At 38.2% G+C, this 21,818-nt stretch overlaps 1 protein-coding gene across 1 annotated transcript; it reads left to right on the forward strand.

The window, feature by feature from the left end:
- Window positions 1-1,939: 1,939 nt before the first annotated feature.
- On the forward strand, window positions 1,940-21,784 carry MCHR2 (melanin concentrating hormone receptor 2). The gene is given in 9 exon segments (XM_085056739.1): window positions 1,940-2,159; window positions 2,887-3,028; window positions 11,352-11,561; window positions 18,993-19,054; window positions 19,057-19,115; window positions 19,117-19,187; window positions 21,313-21,432; window positions 21,473-21,669; window positions 21,672-21,784. Coding segments are annotated over 9 exon segments (1,194 nt in total).
- The last annotated feature ends 34 nt before the right edge of the window (window positions 21,785-21,818 follow it).

Genomic DNA, 21,818 nt, shown 5'->3' on the forward strand with positions numbered 1-21,818 from the left:
AAATTTAAAAAGTCATTTGGAAAGTTATAGCTGTTCTCTTAGATGAGTACTTGTGAAAAGTGTAAATCCAGATTACCTGCAGTTGTCTGAATATAGCAATGAAAGACTTGTGGGTAGAGATAGGACAGGGAGGGACACTCATCAATTACTGTTACGTGCAAAACAGACTCAGCTTGGGGAACATTGATTGAATTCATTTGCTAATCAAATTAGCGGGATATTGAGAAGTAAAACAAATATTAAAAACACCTTCTGCCCACCCCTTCTCATTCCTGGGCTCGACTTTATTCCAGAGTCTCTATCTCCTCCCTGCAGCACCTCGGGGAGACGGGGAATAGGAGTTGCAGTCAGTTCATCACATTGTCTCTGCTGCCCCTTCCTCCTCAAGGGAGGACTCATTACACTCTCTTGTGGTGGAAATCTGTTCCTCCCACAGGCCAACATGGGCTGCAGGGGGACACCTGCCTCACCATGGTCTGCACCATGATTGGTAGGGGAATCTTTCCTCTGGTGCCTGTAGCACCTCCTCCTCTTTGTCCACTGACCTTGGTGTCTGCAGAGCTGTTTCTCACATATACTCTCACTTCCTTCTGGCTGCAATTGCTGTTCCACAGTAAGTTTTCCCCCTCTTCTTAAATTTGCAATCCTGGAGGTGCTACCACTGTTGCTGACAGGCTTGGACTTGGCCAGCAGTTGTTCCATCTTGAAGCAAGCTGGTATTGGCTCTGTTGGACGTGGGGGAAGCTTCTGGCAACTTCTCACCCCTGTAGACACCCTGCTGCCAAAGCCTTGACACAACAAACTCAATACAAGAAGCATAAATAGCAATTCTCCAGGTTCTGTGATAAAATTCCAGTGGATTAAAATATTAGGACAGACCGTAATCAAGCCAAATATTAATGTTTCTGTGTTCTCATTTATCTTGATGTCAAGTTCATTGGTCATTCCAAAATTTAGTTCTATGTCCAAGTAATGGGAAGTTTCCTGTATCCACCCTTATAAAAAATCACGTCAACTGCTTACACATATGTGCTGCCTCTTCAGTGTCAGTGGAGGTAAGAGGAAGACTTAGGCAGTTAAATTTACTTTACATTTCCAGAACTGATCTTGTCATCATGGTGCGGATGGCCTTGTTCCTTGGTAGTGGAAGGATCTGGGTTAGTGATGATTTACAGAGCTGAGGCAGGTATTCTGCAGTCCAAATTTGTTCTTCAGTTCTTTGGCCAGGTAGGTAGATCTCTGCTTGATTACTTTCCTTCTCCTCTTCATTTGAACACAACATTCCTCACCAATTGTTAATACAACTCAGCCCTGTTTATGAGCAATCTCATAAATTTATTTTATTTTATTTATTTTATTTTATTTTATTTTATTTGTTTCATTTCATTTCATTTCATTTCTTGCCAGAAATAAGAAACAAAATTTCACCACTTGCAAGAAGGGTGCAGTTGATACACAGGTAAATTGCTATTTCTCTCACACTTGTGAGCAAATTAAATTGACTCGTTCCACAGCTGCTATTTATTTTGACTGCTTAAACAATAACCCAAGGGGCTACACATGACATGCTGCTCACAGCAAACAAACATTGCAACTTCTCCAAGGAAACATAGAAACATGGTCAGGACACTCTTGCTAGAAACACCCTAGCATCACCAGAGTCCTAGCATACCCATTCAAACCAATTTATGATACAAGATAATAGCTTTGTTTGTGTGGAAGATGACTAGGCTAGAGAGTACTCAGAGCATACTTATTAAAAAAAAAAACCCAACTTGTAGGCAGATTTTTAAAGGAGTTTTTACAGAGGAATCTTTACATAAGGTTTCAATAACCCTGGACAAATAACCAAGTAGTACTTTTCCACTTTTATTGCCACACGAACAAAAAGGCAAAGGTAATTCTTTGCCTTTGTAAAGTTAGTTTAGTGGTGAACGTCATGAAGTTCAACAAGGCCAAGTTCCAGGTCCTGCACCCCGGTCTCAGCAATCCCAACCACAAGTACAGGCTGGGCAGAGAAGTGATAGAGAGCTGCTCTGGGGAGAAAGACTTGTGGGTGTTTGTGGACAAAAAGTTCAACATGATCCAGAAATTTTTGTACTTGCAGCCCAAAAAGCCAACTGCACCTTGGGCTCCATCAAAAGGACTGTGGCCAGCAGGTTGAGGGTGGTGATCCTGCTGCTCTACTCCGCCCTTGTGATACCCCATCCAAAGGGCTGTGTCCAGCTCTGGGGCTCCAAAAACAGGAAAGACATTGGAACCTTCTGGAGCAAGACCAGAGGAGAGCCATGAAGTTGATTAGAGAGCTGGAGCACCTCTCCTATGGAGACTGGCTGAGAGAGCTGGGGCTGCTCAGTGTGGGTAAGAGAAGGCTCTTTACCAGTACCTAAATGGGGCTTACAAGGAGGCTGGAGAGGGACTTTTCACAAGGCCATGTAGTGATAGGACAAGGAGGAATGATCTTAAGCTGAAGGAGGGTTTTATTAGAAAGTTTGATTGGAGGACTGGTTTGGATCACCCCAGCCAAGAGAAGAAGCTGACAAAGTGCACTTTGTGAGAATAAACACTGTTAATGAAAGGTATATCTTGAATGTTTACAAATTTGTTTAAACTGCAATGGAATTGTCACATCACAAATTTATGTTGAAAATAACATCATTCTGTTCTTTCAAGTATAATCCTGAATGTACAAAATCTTTCAGTGAAAATTTTTTATAAAATTTAGATAATCTTCAAAGAGTAGTATAAATTTAGGTGGGAGACTTAGATATTGATATTCAAATTGTTAGGCATGAGTAATTAATTTCTCTTGCTACTACAGAACCAAGTCCTAAAATCACTGAAGAATGAGTGAATTTCAGCCTTTCTGTCAAAATGGTACACCAGGCTTGATTAACAGATCTTGGAATGGATGGCACCATTGCCAGGTGATCAGTGCTGTAGAGACAATCATCCTTCCTTCTCTGATTGGGATTATCTGTTCAACAGGCTTAGTTGGAAATATCCTTATTGTGTTCACAATAATAAGGTATGAGGTGAAATACATTTTCCAATAAGATTTATTGCTGAAAAAATAAAATATGACTGCACTAAGGAAGTGAATTGCCCAGCAAAGAAAAGGATAGGAAGTTTTTCATGTTCCCTTTAGTCATTGATGTTTAATTCTCATTTAAAAAATAGTTAAACTGTGACTATCCATAATAATAATTTATTCCTGCTTACCCTTTTCTGATAAAAGAAAAAACTGAAGTGCATTAGTGACTCCAAAAATAATAAAGGAAATCAAAATTCAGGCCTTCTTCCTGGGTTTTCCTTAGAATTAGGAGCAATCTTCCCTCTAGCACACATGAAAGCTAGACGAATCTGTAAACTTTAGTTGTGGTAATAGCAAGGGATTATAATGTTTTACAGAATTCTTTTATGATCAGTTGAAATACAGTTTTTCATCCTTTGAAAACTACATTTCTGCCCCAAACTATTTTAATAACAGAGCTTTATCTAACTTTTGCCAATTTACAGCAGCTTCCTAGAATCATTGCTGTTTTCCAGCATCATCTTACTTCTGGAAACAAGGCCTTAGTGCCAGCTGAGGATTCTCACATGGCAGGAATTAATACCTCACGATACTTCTGCTGTGCTCTGAGAAAATAAAATTGCTGAAGCTGCTAATTTTTGTGGGGGTCATAAAATCTGACTCAACCACCCTTTATGCAAGAAAATACATTCTAATATCTTGATTTTAACAGAGGGGTTTTTTCCTTTGTAGGGAAAAAAAATAATCAAACTGCTGATTCTTGAGTCCAACAAACTCTAAATACATGAGCATGTATCTTGCAAAAGTGGCTTTTATCTGTAGTGCAAATTTTATGTAAAGAAATGTGGTGCATAAGGTGAATAATCATCACACTCTGCAAGGAATAATAGATGGACTCCACCCCTACATACTGTGCTTTCATGGGAAAGGTTTCCAAAGACTGAGGACTAAGTGTCTGTGAGACACTGAGTTTTAGTAAATTTCCCTTGAAACTAATGGAAAGTCAGTTATGGTACACCCGAGAACTCTGTTGCTCATAATATGAAAACAGTACATCTGAAGTGAACATAATGGCAATATGACTTTTGAAATGTATGAATAGAAAGGGGGAAAAAATTAGTTATAGTGTCTCTAAAATAATAGAATAGAAGGAAACTAACAAGGGACAAAGATTATTATTTTCCCCTGGTGAAAAGCCTTTGTCTAACTTAAATAAAAATATGAGAGGCAGAGGGAAAAGACACAGACAATGACTTGAAATAAAAAGAATATAATTTAAACCATATTTGCTTGAGAAAATTACAAGCATTCAAATTTATGGGCATGAACATTTATACTCAGGAAAAGAATTTGGAAATAGTGTGTTAAAAAGTTAATGTGATATTTACCAACTCTACAAAAGACAGACACTGTGTTGGTTTGAAAACAAACCAGTGGGAGATCACAAGTCAAGATTGAAATTAAAAATAAGTGAAATAATACAAGGAAAAGCACTGACAAAGTCAGATACAACCTAACACCCTGTTGGTGGTAATAGAATACTTAACTACATCTATATTGCAACCTAGGACAGACACAAACCTCAAATTTAAATTTTAGCTATATATTGGAAAACAATCGTGTCAAATTCTCACCTTCCACTAAACAGATCTGACTGTACTCAATGGCTCTGCTTCTTAGTTCTGTCTTCTCTCTTTATTGAACATATTTTCTCATGCCTATATTTTACTTTTTTTAGCTTTACAGAGATGATTCTTTTAAGAGAGAAAGAAGCTAGATTATCTCTCTAATAAAGTAGAAAGTTATTTCTAGTAGCAAATGCTTTATTGATGGTAAAAAATGATAAAGACCTTGGAATTTCAGCTCCCCAGTTTCATTTGCAAGACTGCCAGCTAGAGACAGACATTTTAAAGTGTAAATTAAAATTATATTATCTGCAATTCATTGGGAGAAAATACGAGAAAATCCTAGTGAACCTTGCATGTAATATATGCCTATTCAGTGAGATTTAATTTTAAAATTTCTAAATTGATGACTTTTGGCTGGCCCTCCTTGTGTGAATGACTTTCATCCCTAGGGAATAATAGAGGGAATTGAGATATGTTACTATTTGATTAAAAAGAAAAATGGTGAAGAAAATCCTGCAAGGGTTCAGTGTCAGCCTGGAGAACCAAATAATCTTCATCCCAACAACCTAGAAAACTGGTCCTTGGAACCACAGTTCTGGAGGCAAGTATTTTATGCAAACCCACTGAGTTGGGTGGAGTAGCTGCTGCAATGAAAGCTATGGCTTTGTATGAAGGAGAAAAATATGATCCAGACAACCTCATTATTCTGACTTCATATTTTGAAAAAAGAGTATATTACTAAAAAGTAAAGGGAATCAAAATGTGAATTATCTGTAAGTACTTTTTTTTAAATTAACTTGATTTTAATGAGGTAACTAATAGCCAGTGGTAAAACAGCATTTCCTAGCATAGATGGCAAGTAAGTGTCATGGCACTTATTGCACTCTTCAGCTGGAGAAGGTATATTTGCAACTAAGTTTAGAGTCACTGGAAGAAAATTTTTGAAACCCCTACAGCGAGCTAGATTCTATGTTAGAATATTTTATATCTTATCACGGTGGAAGTTATTAAATCAGGTAAAGAGCAATTTAATGAGTAGAAGAATTACAACATGATAAAAAAATAGCTAAAGCATGAAAGACACTAGGAAATGCTGATAAAAACAAGTTTTCTAAAAAGATTTTCAGGAGAAAATCAGTTAATGTGGAATTTTCAAGGACTGATCGTGGGGCTAGCAGACATCACGTTTTCCCTCAGAGACCAGGGGCAAAGTGTAGGACTTGTCAATAGCATTCCCAGTGACACCCACTGGGGAGATGTGGCTGATGTGAAGCAGTATAGAAAGAAAGAGAAAGAACCAGATAAAGAATAGAGGAGGGACTAGAGCAATAGAAAATTGTTAACATTGAATTGCACAAACCCAGAGAATTTTTTTCTTACCAGTATTCTTTTATAAATAGGAAGCACTGCTGTCAGTTAGAAAACAACAGAGGCAAAACTCCTGGGATTACTGCAGGGTGTTATTAGGCTAAAGCTGCGTGAGAAGCACACACAGCTGTAATACATGTAAGGCTTTTCCTTTCCAGGGGAAAGAGGGAAATGCTAATGCTCTTCTCCAGGCTTATAACAAGGCCTGAAATACAACTCACCAGCTGTTTCCAGGAAAGATAAGATATTCAGACTGGAATAAGAACAGGAAGAAAAACTAACAGAAAATTGCTAGAATCAGAAGAAGGGAATACTATCCAAATTCATGTAAATTTGTGGTTTTTTCAAAAAAGACTCAGAGTTGTATGGTTGCTTTCTATAGTAAAAATCAGAAACGGCAGAACGGGTAAAGGATTGTTTGAACTAAAGACCAAAACCAGTACAAGAGTAATTGGGTAGAACAGAGTCAGGAGGTACTAAATGCTGATAACTGGAAGGTGACTTTTACCTTCCAGAACAGTGATGTCCAGTGATAGCCTTTGCTAAGGGTGGTGGAAGTAAAACCATTATTTCTGAGATGAAATTACTTTGTAATGAGGATGTCTTTGCTGATCTTGTTGCCTGTGACAGCTAATAAGTCTACACCGTGCCAAGGGTTATCTCTTTCAGTCTGAAATTCCTGGTTTTCCTATTTCTAGCAAAGAAACCACAACACATTAAACAATGTACCCAAGTGCCCTAAAACATATCTCAGCTGTTCTATTCTTTATTCCTTGTGGAGATGGAAAGCTAAGTGTCTTTACAGTGAGACAGTATGCTGTCAGTTTTCCGTTGTTTCTAAAATCCTGGTTTAGATCTGTTTCAGAAATCCAAAAGAATACTGTGTTAGAAATGTGGGAGTTCCCATGATGACATTTGACACAGCAACTGATACAAGCCTCTGAGTGATGCTATCTGGCTTGACTCTGGGACTTCGGTAAAAAGTAATATTTTTTTGGACCAGAATATCTTGGACAGATTTCTGTAGCTCTTGCTAATCTAATGCTAAATGTCAGATAATGTTGTTATCCAATAACCAATGAGATAATTGAATTACTTGTAATTATTCATTGCTAGACACTGTTAAATGAAGGAAAGCACAGTGGCAAAGATGTAGCCATTTCTTTGTGCAGTTTCTCATAACAGGTACTGAGAAAAATTGCATCTCACAAGATTTCATAGGGCTTATCCAATTTGAAAAGAATTCAAGCAATTTTTTTCCAGCCTAACTTTGATTGCCCAAGCCAGTCATCTTGGTCTCTCCATGAAAAGACAATATTGAGAGTAATATGATTCATCTATGTCATATACCTACCAAACAGAACATATATTGTCCCTGGACTTGCAGTGCTTATAGGAGCAAAGATGACTTAAAGATATTAGATGTCTACATTTCCAACTGAGAAAATTAGCTTAAAAGAATCCCACCCTCAGCTGAAAGGAGAAAAGCATCTCGTGATAAATACTGATAATTTTTTCATCCACTGGTGGAAAGTAACACATATAGACATGATCCAAGAGGACACACAATGCATCTGGACTGGCATTAAAGGACTGAAAGATAGTGTGAATTAGTATAGGACTGCTGCTGTTGGAATTGCTCTTCTCAGGGACTGAGGATCTAGGTAAATTCCAAATGAGAAAGAAAGAGGACTGTGAGTAACATCAGAGCTGGAAATTTAAAACCACTTCCCCCAGCTCAAGCTGGTTCTCTGAGAAGAGTTAGAGTTTGTAGGGAAGGATGGGCCTATGTGGGAGGATGACTTTAATGCTAGTGTTACTTTTATTGCAGACATAACCCATAAGAGATGCTATTTTCACCTTTCCCGTGTGAAGAAAGGGTATATGCTCATGGTTTTAATGTGTGATACCCGTAAATGGTCTTGTCTTTGATCTGGAAGATCACTTCCAAATACTTCACCTTCAAGTTAATGAAGACTCTGTCCAGGAAGGTCTTCATAAATTCTGATAACACATAATGCAGTCAGAGGGGATAAATAATGACTGACAACAACACATTATGCACTTGTCCTGTTCCTTGAAGTTGTCACTGGAGTGACAAGTCAGTATATGGATTATTACATCGTCATGTCTGCTCAACACTTATTTTTATAAAGGATTGGGTATATAATATAATAAATATTACTGCATAAGTTGTCATATAAATATTGTGCCTCTGAGACATGACAGGTAACTGTACAAAAAAATATGTATGAAAATGCATGCCCTGGCCTCTGGACACTGATCTAAAAAGGCATTGCTTTCTGAACCTCAGCACAAAGCATGAGACAGAGGACATTACAACATTTCCTTTACATCAATTGTGAGAACACAGTTATTCAATGTGTAATTTTTGTTGAATAAATTTAGCATTGTGCTGGTTTTAGCTGGGGTAGAGATAATTTTCTTCATAGTATCTAGTATCAAGAAAAAATTGTATGGGGAACCCAGGTGAGTTTGAGCACAGAGGCACAAGAAAGGATAAGCTTCAAGGTTGGCCCACACTGCAGTGAAAAATATGGGTGAACTGAACTTCTCCACCTTCTTCAATGATTTAACTTGCAAGCTCCAGTGTTTGTCTCTGAGCTGCATTAATTCACCAACATGACAAAACAAAAACAAACAAACAAGCAAACAACAAGAAAAAAGACCTTTACAAATAACTATCCAGTGTTCTGGTGTTTTAATGTATTAAATAAACCATGGAAGGGTCTGATGAGGTTCAGACCAAAGGAGTGCTCTTCTAATGCTATATTTTGGGGCTGTGTTTTGGATTTGTGCTGGAAAGAGTGTGGATAACTGTTATGATCCAATTAGTGAGAGATGCCTCTGCCTGAATTTAGGTGCAAACAAGACCATATGCTGAAATCAATAATACAGGTTTTATTTAACAATAAGGTAGAGAGAGAGACCAAACAGCAGATAGTCACCACCTGTGGATCCAGTGTCTTGTTGGTCCTTCTTCACCCTGGGCTTCTCGGTGGTGGGGGTCCCAAGGTCATTCAAAACTTTTCACTATTTATACATCTTAGCAAACAAGGAATTAATGCTAATTGGCTACACAATTCTCTAATGCTAATTAGTCTGCATGATCAATCTCCCTTTTCTTTTGAATCAGTGGGTTTCTTGGATTGGTGGGCAGTGGGAGTTGCGATCTTCCCCTTCCGGAATTACCTTTTTCCCAGTCAGAGCTGACCTCAGCACAGTTGCTGAGTTGGTTTTCTTTGTGGCTTGTAAATTCTGCATTCTTTGTGTTCATTATAAGTGATACATTCTTCTCCTCCATATGTGTTAACCTCCCCTTAGCTCTACAGCAACACCTTTATCCCAAGTTCCTGCTGTTGTGGCTTCAGTCCAAGTTCCAGCTATCCATATCCATGGATTCATATTCGGGAGGGCTTTGGTGGTGGTCACAGATGCCATCTGTCCCATAACTTGGGCTGATCTTTCTTTGACTGGTGATGTGTGTACAAGCAGTTGCTTCTTTACACAGTTTTCCACAGAGGGAATTTTTGTCTGGATGCCTTACCCAGGATATGCTGGCCAGACCTTGCCTCTGTCCGGACTGGAGTTAGTGCCATCCCACCACTCCCTTCTGTTCATATCTCATGGCAAAGTCCTTCTGTGGCCTTAGCAGTGTTTGAGACAGGCAACTGCGCTCTTTAATTCCTTACACTGACACAGGGATATTTTCATTGCTGCTGTGCAGCTCTTGCACAGCATAAAGACCTTTTCTGCCTCTCAACCCACCACACCAGCGAGGAGACTGAGGGTGCACAAGGAGTTGGAGAGGACACAGCTGGGACAGCTGACCCCAGCTGACCAAAGGGATAGTCCATACCATATGGCTGGGAGGAATGGTAGATTTTGCATCCTTCAACATTCACAAAGCTAGAGGCATTGAAGGAAAAATATCATATATGCGTCATTCTCTCCATGAGCTCCAGTTGTTAGTGCCAGCAGATACACTTTATAGCAGTCTGGCTTTGGTTTCAGTATCATAACCAGATGACAGTGAATCATACTTTGTAATTTAGTTTAAATGTTTGAAAAATAACCCTTTTGTCTGGCTCATTCCCTCTAGCTTAAATTTTTTCTTTGAAAACATAGCTTTTTCATAACTTATAGCATGCAGTGAAGGCAACATGAAAAGTGTGAAATTAGGAGCTCTTCTCACACAGGTTCTTTTGAGTAATGATGGTCACACAGTTCAACTTCTGTGTTTTGTGGGTGGCCAGGTGTTCTCCCATCTGCAGGTTCTTCTGCATCTTCCAATAAGATTGACAAATAAACTCATACTTTGCAGTAAACTGGGGGAAATAAATTTATTAGATATGTTGAGAGGCAGCTGAGACAAATAGCTTACACTGGACACCTAATCTGTAAGTGAATTTAAGTATGGTGGTTTCAATACAGACACTTTGGATAACGCTCTGTTTAATAGAGTCCTGTAACTCAAAAATATGTTACAAATATCGATGCATTTCAAAAGATACTTTGTACTTCTTTCCTTGACCTATACAGAATAAGGCAATTTCAAGCCAGGAATTCTTTGAACTGTGTTTACAACATTCCTCCAAGCCTAAATCAGGGGGTGCACTAAGATAGGGATTACATTTGATAAAGGAATCTAGAAAAGCATATAGTCACAAAAGTTGCACAAGAGTGTAGACATTACGAAGCTGGCAAAGCCAAACTCTCAGTAGTGAGATGTAGATTCTGCATAAAGTTTTAGCTCAGCTGCATTTCCTATGTATGTATAAATTTTATGAGACTATCTTCAAATATTTGATTGCATGCTATTTTTTTTTCTTGCAGAAGATCATTCCTCTTTCAGCAGTTCCTATTTTTACATTGAGAGTAGAGAATCTCCCATCTGCATTTTTAAGCAGAATTCAGCCCTGGATCAACTGCATTGCAGGAAAGCTCCAATATCTTCTATGTATGCTAGGCTGATACTTCTAGATGTCCACCAGAACTGTGTTCATTTTGAACACCATAATTTTCAAAGGAAAATATGAATAATTTTGCTGATGTAAATAACTAGCCTATTCAACCTCACTAGAAAGCAAAATTGTGAACAATGTATTTTCCTTGAGACTAAAATGCTTCCTTTGAAATATCTTTTGGCTGACAAACTTCCCTGACTCCAAAACAGTGGTTCTGACAGTATTTATTTATGTGAAGTTCATTTTTGAGGTCTGCTCTACTAACAGTACAGTTGGAAAACAATGCAATAACTATTTCAAGTAATCTTCTTCCCATCTCCCAGTTTATTACAGAGCCCAGAAGAAAACTATCCCAGATATCTACATCTGCAATCTGGTTATAGCAGATTTGGTTCATATCACTGGCATGCCCTTTCTCATACACCAGTGGGCACATGGAGGTAAGTGGGTTTTTGGGAGCCCCCTTTTCACCATCATTACCTCCCTGGACAAATGCAACCAGTGCACATGCAGTGCTATTATGACCACAATGAATTTGGACAGGTACCTGGTTTCACATTTTAGTTCTGTACCCCAGGACAATAATATCTGATTGCGTTTATGCAAAGCTGTAGCAATTCAAGAACCAGAATGCCATCAATCATGGCTACTGATTTTTTGAAAACTGTAGGAGTTATTTCTGATGTTTGTGGAGGTGGCAGAAATATTTTAAGTCTCAATATAGCATCATGCTTTGTATGAGGCCTTAAGGGATCCTAATCCAGTGTTACTGTTCTGGGACTCATCTTTAGAGGTGCAGCTTCTAGTAAAAGCTTAATGTCACTAAAACTGCATTCATTTTAACAATTCTTGTTTGAAATAAAATGTTGACTTCCAGGAAGAATGCAGAAAACTAATATATTTTATTTTTGAGACCTTTATTAAAATTTCACAGGAGTACAACAAGGATTTTATTTTCTATCATTCACTAGAGAGTTCAAAAACAGCTTCTGTGTATTATTGATCTGAAGGTAAAAAGTAACTGAATTCAGGAAAGAAAAGTCTACTTTGGGCCAACGTCATCTCCTTTTATATGTCAGAGTAATCATGAAGGAAAATGAAAACACAAACAGTCCTGCATTGCACAAGGCACTGGTCAGTCATAAGTAGATATGGAGTTAAAAAAACAGACAGTTTTTCCATCTTAAATACATTGTCCTAGGAAAAGCTGTTCAAACTACTTCTCTCCAGTTTTATCACTACTAATACCAATTATGACACTATAGCCAAGAAACAAAGGCTTTTCTAATAACAATCTTCTGAACTGTTTACTGCTTGGTAGTTTCAGTAAAGCACCTCTGAATTCACCTAGGAGTTTTATTAAGTGAAAATACGAAACCAGCAGTTTTACCAAAAACCACCAGTTTATCAGACTGACTTTAAAATCACCCCACATCCACAATAAAAGTAAGAAACATAATTTAGATAATTTGTCTTAGTAAATTATATGACTGATGCAGCATTGGAAACCTTAATGTTCTCTTTCCTATTTCTTGAAAATAAAAGCCCTTAGAATTGAAGACAGGAGCAGGTCAGACCTGGGAAGGCACTTGCACAAGAAGCTTGAGTTGAATAAAATGAGCACCACATGCAAATTAATATCTGTCATATAGCTGGATAATGCTTTTATTCCCATAAATCCTCTGCTTCATAATAGGAGTGAAATATGTCACGCAACGGTCCAACAGGGATTTTAGTATTTCAGCATTTCTTTTTGCAAATAAAATGTCTTTATAAGGTCTTAAGAAGTGGCAAAAACAGCTGTTCTTGTATGGAGCTTTAGGGGTCAATTTATGAGGGGTACAATGTAAAAAAATTTGGTTTTCATGACTGACTTTAATATGAAATAATAAGCATTAAGGAAAGCTGTAAAACTATGCAAGCTGAGTATGCATGTTAAAATTTATGAGAGAGTTTTCTAAATTGACATCAGACACATTTTTTTAATACAATTTATATTTATGCCACAGGCAGACATAACATAAATTAAACCTGGATATAACTTTGGTAGCACAACTTTTTGCCTATGGGTTAAAAGAAAATTTTGTAAGAAGCAACTCACAACATCTGTTCTCTGGACAAGGATGAACACAGTTACACACATTCAACAATTCTAATAACATAAGTTACCCCCATGTACATGAAGAGTAAATCTGACTGTCCAACAAAAATATAACTATGCAAATCGGGTCTAAGTGAAATCAGAATTGTGTGTGCTGTAGACAGATCTCCTTGAGCTCATGTATTGACATACTTTGATGTTTTTGTCTCTGGTGAAACAGGGGAAATTATGAGATGGGTGGAAAAGGGGTCCAGTATGATATCCTACTCTGAAGTCATCACTTGGAACATTCCAATATGCCACTTGACTTTAATTGAAGATGAAGAGTGCAATTAGCAATGTTAGTGATAAAAATGGCAAAGGAATGATTTGTTCAATGACATTTAAAAAAAGATCCAAGACTTACACATCAAAGTGTTGGATGCTTTTTCTTTCATGGCACAGAAGATGCAGCAGGTAAAGCCTAAGCAAGACACTTTCTGTGGCAGGAGGCTGTGAGGCATACCTCATACCCTGTACCATGAATCCACTGTAGTACATCACAGTAAAATACCAGCATTTGGGTCCCTTCTTACACAGCTCACCTGCTTCTGACTAATTTTTCTGTGAACTTTGGTTATAAGAAAAGGTGTAATCCCTATGATAGGTGCTCAGTTGCCTGTGATTTAAGGTGTACTTTTGGTATGGCACAGCTATATAATCTTATCTCAGAATCCTGAGAAAGTTGCTAAACTCTAAGCTGTGTGAAAGTACCTAGAGCAGAACCATGTGTGCTAAGAAAAGCAAGAAGGATTGAAACCCAAGACAAGACTGTTGAGGTGGAGACAGGCCCCCTCAGGGGTTCAAGAAGAGAAACACTGGCATGAGGAGATATAAAATACTAATGATAATCAGGGAGTCTGAAGGTGCCCCTTTATTCCCATTGATACCTGCCCAGCAAAGACCCAGTGTTGTCATGCAGGGGTGGAAAGAGTACTAACACTTAGGCTAGTAGTTTGCTAGCCCTAGGCTGTCTGTTGCCTATTAGACAATAAATAATTACTTTCTGTGAATACCCTGTTTGCAAGACATCTCTGTGCAGCAGAAAAGTTTCCTGAGCAATTTGTTGAAGTCTAAGATTTACATACGTACCAGTCAATTTTGAGGGCTACATAAACATTTATTTAGCCTATACCCTTACAGCTGCAAGCACATGAATGGAGAAGTATGGTTGAGATGATAAATCTGGAGTAAGTAGCTCTGTGACAGCTGAGAAGAAACAGACAGGTGTTCCAAGCATTTGTCACCATGACAAGCATGAGAAATGTGTTCCTGGTTTGCCCATTGTTGTAATGTTGCTCTAAGAAATATTTACCAAGGCAATATCAGTGGTAGGATGGAGCCATAACTCTATAAAGTCATGGGCTTTCAGTCATTTAGAACCAGAACCACTTGATTTGGCATGGACTAATCCATTTACTCATTCCTCACACTCCTTTTTCAATTGCTCCTTGCTTCGCTTCACATGCAGTTAGAAATGCCCCTGCCAGACAAAAAGGTAAAAGCCTTTTAAAACTTCAGTCTCTTTAGCAGCCCATTTGCCTAGGAGTGTAATACACCCTGCTGCCTCTTGGGCAAGCCTAACAGCAGTCCATTTTAAGCCGATTCAGACAGTATGTTAATAACTAACATTAACAAGAATATTTATATCAAATTGTGATGATGATAATAGTATACTGTATTGTGACAATATGCAATACAAAGTAATAATGTTAGGCCATTGGACAGATTAAGATATGTACAGCAGCAGGAAGAAAAAGGTGAGGAAAAATCAATCTCTAAGACACACTTCCCCTTTTCTTTTGTGTATTCATAACAGAAACATGATGACATATTTTAGCATATGCCTTTGCTAGAAATCAGACGAGATGATTTGTCGTTAGCTACAGCTTTAACTGGGAGCACATGCTCTCATGAAATGTTTTCTCTTTCCAAGTGTCACCTTGGCTTGCACAACCAAATCATGTGCTTTGGTGATGGCTGGTCTCACAGATGCTCCCACAAGCAGCATTGTAACAGCAAGTTTGGCAGAAATGCCAGAAGGAATACAGCAACAGGCATGGTTAAAAAGCAGCACCATATACTTTGTGCCTTGTACTTTTTGAGAGTTCAGCAAGTTCCATCACTGCCTCCTTCTCCCATTTTCTGTCATCTCAGATGGTCTCATTGTCTCAGGTAAGTATTATTCAGACTTTTCTCAGCAAAAGACTTCTATTACTGATAATTACTTTGTGAGATGAGGACGCATGTCTGCCTTTAAGTTTCACTCTCTGTTTGAAGAGGAAATTAGCCCTTATTTGCAAAACAGCATGTTTTCCCAAATGCACCACTCATGCTTTATTTCACAAATTTATCATCAGACAACAGGCAAGATTGAAAATTACATCCAAACTGGAAGAACCAATAGAAACCCACTGCTACAAAAAAATGGAGACAAAAGCTGCTTGATAAGGATTTAGGGTGAGGTTAATTTCTTATTGTCTGAGGAAGGGTAAGTTGGAACAAACTGGAATACTTTTGAGTTCTATCAAGGAAAAGAATTGTTTACTTTCACACTGAATTGAATTTGTGGTGGTGTTTTCATTCCACCCAGCCTAATGATTTCCTTTTCACCTTTAAGTTCATTAAATCACTTTTTTCTCTTTGTTCAGGTGAATATTAAAAGTGAGATTTAGTAACCCTGATAAATTATCCTTTATAGACACATATGAACATGTCCTGCAAAATAATTGATCCAGAAAGCATGAAAAGTCATCTTACAATACGAAGGGAAATACACATGTATGAAGACCAGATCTGAAGGCATCATGGTGACCCACCCTTTGCTTTTGTAAGAGTCCTTTGAAAATTCAGCTGTGTATCCAAGAAAATAGTGTCTACACAGCAAAAGCCAGGGTCACCCTGCAGATAGGTAGTGATGGGCATCTCTGGAGCTGGAAGATGTGGATTCAGTAGCATCCCAGGCTAGAGGGTTCCCTTGAAAGTGCCATGCCTTCTCTTTATGATCTCCAGTGCCCCTTTACACACTTCATTTTGTTACAAATTGCATTAGTCTGAAAACCTCTGCAGCTGCTACTGAAATGAGTTACATTTGCTGTTGCTAGGTTTTGAGCTGTGCTGGTCTCTGGTCCTTGGAGCAAAGGCAACACCATCCTCTAAGCCGCACGTCACACGGTGCCTTAAGAGCATCAGCCTTTTGCACTGCTAACAGCCTTCTCTGAAGCTGCATAGCTGCCTTTCAGCTCTGTGCCCAGTCACCCAAGCCACCGTGGCAGCCTTTCCCAGAGCCTCTGGGGCAGCACTTTCTCCTTGTTCCCATGAAACAGATCTTGCACTGTTATCCTCCCTGCCCTGCACCTGCAAACCCAACAGCCCAGTTACAGGGGGTTCTCGTGGGAAGTGACTGCCACCAGCGTGAGAATCACCCCTCCCTCTTCCTACCCTGTGGTCAAAACTTCTGGTTGACGTTAGCTGACCCAAAAACACACGTGCCCCAAACTTAATAGCAAGTCAGAGTGCAGCCTCAGCAAAACAAGCTCTCAGCACCACCAACAGCCCTGTAGACAGGAGCAACTGGTAAGAGAGTCCTAATGAAAACTATGTTGATACTGTAGAAAAAGCTTTACAGGGGAAGCCATGAACCTCTGCACTGGAACAGAGTCACAGAGAACAACCTCCATTGCTCCTCTTCCCTCATACAAACTTCCTTTAATTCACAGTTTATTTACTGGTTTGTTGGGGGGCTTTTTTGTAACCTCCATTGTAATTTTTTTCAGCGTTCATTCTTTTGAAGCAGCTCTGTTGACAATTTTAAAAATAATTGTACTATTGTCCCCTTGCTTTGCAGAGAGATGTTGCTGCTTGCAGCACTTAAAAAAATGAAAGCAAGCTCAAAGCCTGCTTACACTGTGCTTACATGGAGACTAAGAGGTCAAATTTTGTGTAAAGGAGGCACAATCACAATTTAAGAACCTGAGAAGCTTGTAAATTACTCTCAATTACATAGATCCTGTAAGCAGTATCGGTGTCAGAAGCTACTTCCATGAGGCAGCCAGTGAAACAGGAGAACTCACTGTACCAATAACAGTACAAAGAAGCTCTGCCATGACAAATGTAGAGGATTTCTGTTCTTTCTGTCACCATCACGAGGACTGAGAATAACTGCGTGAAATCAGACATAGCTTTTTAAGATATCATATGCCAGAGGAGCCTTTTGCTGGTTCTAGAATTGATGGCCATTACTTTGACCTCATTTAGTGAAAGAACTTGACTGTTACAAAGCTTGAATAATGAAAAAAAAATCTATTTCATACTCACATGCAGGCAAGACTGAAAATAATTTATTATTACATGAAATACCAATCTTTCTTCATCTTATTCAATGACTCCTGATCGTCATTGACCCAAGGACAACAATAATAAGCAATTGAGATTCTGCAGGCACCCTGTTCTAACAGGCTGCTGAACCCGATCTGTGAAAAGCAAGGATAAGGCATTGAGCAACATCCCAAGGTCTTGCATGCAACATGTTGTTGGCACCTACAGACAAGGATTATCTGATTTGTATCAGATATTTACATTGTATAAAATGCATAAGTATGTGTGTAGACACATACAGCAACACAGAAAAGGAACGACAGATTTTGAAAGTTCAGTGACAATTTCACCAGTATTTAAATATTTCTTAGTTTTATCCTTTCAAATTTTGTGTGTATTAAGTACTCTTAATAGTCAAGTACAACGAAGCCTACAGAATGAAATTTGATAAACTGCTAATAATTGTTCATCAAGAACATTATTGCTAAATATTCTTTAAATTCCTAATGATTTGTATTTCTCATAGCAGCTAGTAAGTCACTCATTTTCAGTTAATTTTAGAAAATTAACTTAATTTAGTTTCAAAAAGATTTCTGTGACTATGACTCAGTGTTTTCAGTCCTTTGAAAGGAACTTAGTCAGTCTAACTCCCACAAGACAGCTGTGTTTCACTGCTACTACCTAAACTTTTAGAATTTTGCATGAAAGAAGGTCTGCATAATATAATTGAAGAGGGCAGAATGAAATTTTTTATACATTTTTTAGAAACTAGCCTTAGAATAGACATTTTCTGTCCCTAAAGAATGCCTCAAAGCCTCCTCCCTCCTTTTTTTGTGTAAAAGGTTGACATTCAGAACTGGGTTTTCTCCATGAGTTACTGCCACACCCAGTACCTTTTGGCTTGGGCTACAGTTGGTCCCAACATGCCAAATGTGAAGGTCATGAAACAGAAGTTGATTTAGTTTTGTATCATAAGTCACTGCCAACTGAAGGCTATTTCTAAGGTAGTAAAGTCTTTCTGTTTTTTCTTCAGGTATGTGGAGACTAAACATTTGAATTGTAACTATAAAAAACTTGAACACTCCTAGAGCTCAAGTGTATCAGAGTGTTCCATATATATATATTTTTAATTAGCAGTCTTGACTGTATTAAAATATCTCCAGACATTTTCCAAAACTAACTTCATCTCAGGTTATGTCCCTGCTCGCTTCTTGTATGCCTGAGTTTTTAAACTCTATCTCCTACACTTTAATCTACTATAATTTATTAAAAATTCTTATCAAATTAGTCAAATAATGTTGTGACCCAAAGCATAATCAGTTATACCAACACTTATTGAATGTTAAAAGAATTGCTGCAATAAAAGCCATTCTGACGTGTTCTATTAGACTACTTTTAAAAAATGCACATGCCTTCCTTTGCAATGACTTTTCTTAGAGCTTTGATTTTGCAGTGAACAATATTAACTGCAGTATTTTGTGGTTTTTCTATTGTATTGCTGTTACCTATTTTTACAGTTACCTCGACCTTGTCCAGCAATTTCACCTAACCCATCTAAGAGCAAAATCCAAGACAATCAAGTCAATTTATGTTTATGGGTAGCATCACTTATTCTGATGTTCCCTGTGTAGGTATACTCAAAAAGTAGTAAAGCTCAGATATGGTTTGGAAAGCTGTGCTTTTGATCTAATCTCACCTGGTCATGTTCTCTGGTAAGTTTTGAAAGTTCACGTGTTGAGGAAACCATCTCTTTTGTCTTTGACATCCTGACAGGCAGACAGATGGGTGGATGGCTGAATGAATGAAATAGAATTAAAGGCTGAAGCTGAGCTGTGTATCTTTTAAATCATTGCATCTCAAATTGTATTGGTATTACAGAGGCAGCCCCAACACAATCAGGCTCAGCAAGACAGCCCCCACACAGCATTTGGAAAAATGATAGGTTGCTATCTCACCTTACCTTCTCTTGCTGCATTCAGGTAACTATTCTTCACAAATGGGATCTAATTTCCCTTTCTGGCCTGGCAGGTTATCATAGAATCATAGAATGGTTTTGGTTGGAAGTGACCTTAAAAATTATTCATTCCACCTCCCCTGAAATGGGCAGAGATGCCATTCACTAGATCAGATTGCTCAGGCCCCCCATCCAACCTGGCCTTGAATATTTGATGAGGCAATCACAACTTCTCTGGGCGATGTGTTCCAGTGTCTCACCAGCCTCCAAGTAAAAAATTTCTTCCTAACATCTAATCTAAACCTGCTCTCTTTCAATTTAAAACCATTGCCTCTTTCAGTTTAAAACCATTGCCTCTTGTCCTGGCAGTATCTGCCCATATAAAAAATCCTTCTCCCTCCTTTTTTTAAGCCCACGTAAGGCACTGCAAGGTGACCCTTTGTCAACTGTAGCCATGAATCATAGAAGCCCACTTGATGGGTCAGGCACAGTAAGGAAACTATTTTTGGGGTGAGTATGCCAATTGTCTCTACTAGCACAAAAGAGTTCACATTCTTTAGCAATCTCAGAGTATTCTTTTTTGGGTGAAATGAGACTAGAAAAAGTGCTCCAAGGGCTCAATGAATGGACCCCAACTTCTCTTGTATACTCAGTCCTCAATCCACAATATTCAATTAGAAAAAATTTAAGCTCCTGAAGATTAATATAATGTATCATGTCCTAAAGGCCAAGTACTTCACCCTAGAGATTTTCTCCACTCATTTGTACTACTTGATAATGTACACGAAGTCTAAAAGAGTTTATTTTAGCCTTTTTTTTTCTAGCCTCTCTTCCTCCTCCCCTATCCAACCAAATTGCATCAAGATTTTTTGATAGAATTAATTCTAATTGCAGAGCACCAGAAAAAGAGAGAAAATGTGTAATGGTAGAGAAGTTAAATATCTAAATGTCAGAAAAGCTTAATGATGTTCCTTGCTGAGGACTTAAAGGTATTAATAAAACCAGTCCCTGAAGTATGATTCATTATATTTAGGAACTTGTGAAGGACATGAGACGCCAAATAGCCTGAAATAATCAGAGAAACTAGGAGAAAAACAGGATTGAAGGATTTGGGGAATTCAGTCTAGTCCATACTCTCTCAGATGGCATGACTAATTATCAGAGGCTTGTTTAATTCCACATCACAGTCTTTAACACAGAAAGGTTTGAAGACAAGTAGAAGGACACTTTGGTAGATAGAATAAAAACAACAAACATCAGTAGCCAGAAAGTTTAGCAAATTACTAAGCTCTGTAGGGCGATAAGAGAAACTCTGCGTCTATTTTTCAGGAACATATTATAAAAAAATCAATCTAATTTTCTTCTTTGATAGAAGTCACTTGATAAAGAATAAATAGAACTAAAATAACTTGAATTATACAAAATGCCAGCAAACTAACTAGGAAAGGTGGTGTAATTAGACTACACTCACGATGAAAGAATGCTTGCAAACACTATGCTGAGAAGGTGGTCACCACTGATCTACTATTAGACAAGAAAACTATCAGGGGACTAAGCAGACTATGTCCTGTATAAATGCTTGCAAGAATTTTCACTAATTGTGCAAGTTCTGGGGAAAGCACACACATACAGAATTTGGAGAACTGAGATGTATAATTTGTAGCTATCTTCTCGTAGTCAACCATATTCCTAGAAGTGCTGAATGCAGACTGTAATTCTTAGAAGTGCTTGCAGTTCTAGGTACCTGCTGTTACCATGTATCTCTAATCAAGGATCACTAATCAGAGACCACTTTAGGAAAAATGTCATCAATATATCTTTACATTTATGAGTAGGTCTTTGTATAACAGCCTTGTTTGTTCTTTTGGCATTTTGTTTTACAGGTATACACTTTATCTTACCATAACAACTTTCTTTTTTCCTTTACCAGTGATATTTCTTTGATATATTTTGATTTTATGTTACATGTGGGAGATGTACCAGCAAAACAAGAAAGCAGGAAGGTGAAGTATTATTCATGCTTCTCTCACACTCTGAACAGAGTGTAAATGTTTTACATGTAATAGGGCAAAAGCAACAGTCCTAAAAAACCCTGATCAGCATGTTTTTGATAAGCACTGCCCTCTTCCATGTGATCCAGCTCATGAATCTTCAAGCTTTTCAGCCAGTCCTGACCTTCTAGGTGAGCTACATCTCCATCTGCCTCAGCTATGCCCACAGCAGCATTAAACCTTTTCTCTACCCATGCTTTGTGAGAACTTCCAGAAGGACCTCTGGCAGTGCACAAACATGGAAGTCAGGATTGTAGAACAGAATGTCAACGTCATTGATAACACCCTCAAGTTGAGTTTTTGAAAGGAGGTTCTCCTTCCAAGAAGAAATGCACTAT

This window comes from Lichenostomus cassidix, chromosome 3, assembly GCF_008360975.1.
Source record: "Lichenostomus cassidix isolate B80296 chromosome 3, HeHo_3.0, whole genome shotgun sequence".
Taxonomy (NCBI): domain Eukaryota; kingdom Metazoa; phylum Chordata; class Aves; order Passeriformes; family Meliphagidae; genus Lichenostomus; species Lichenostomus cassidix.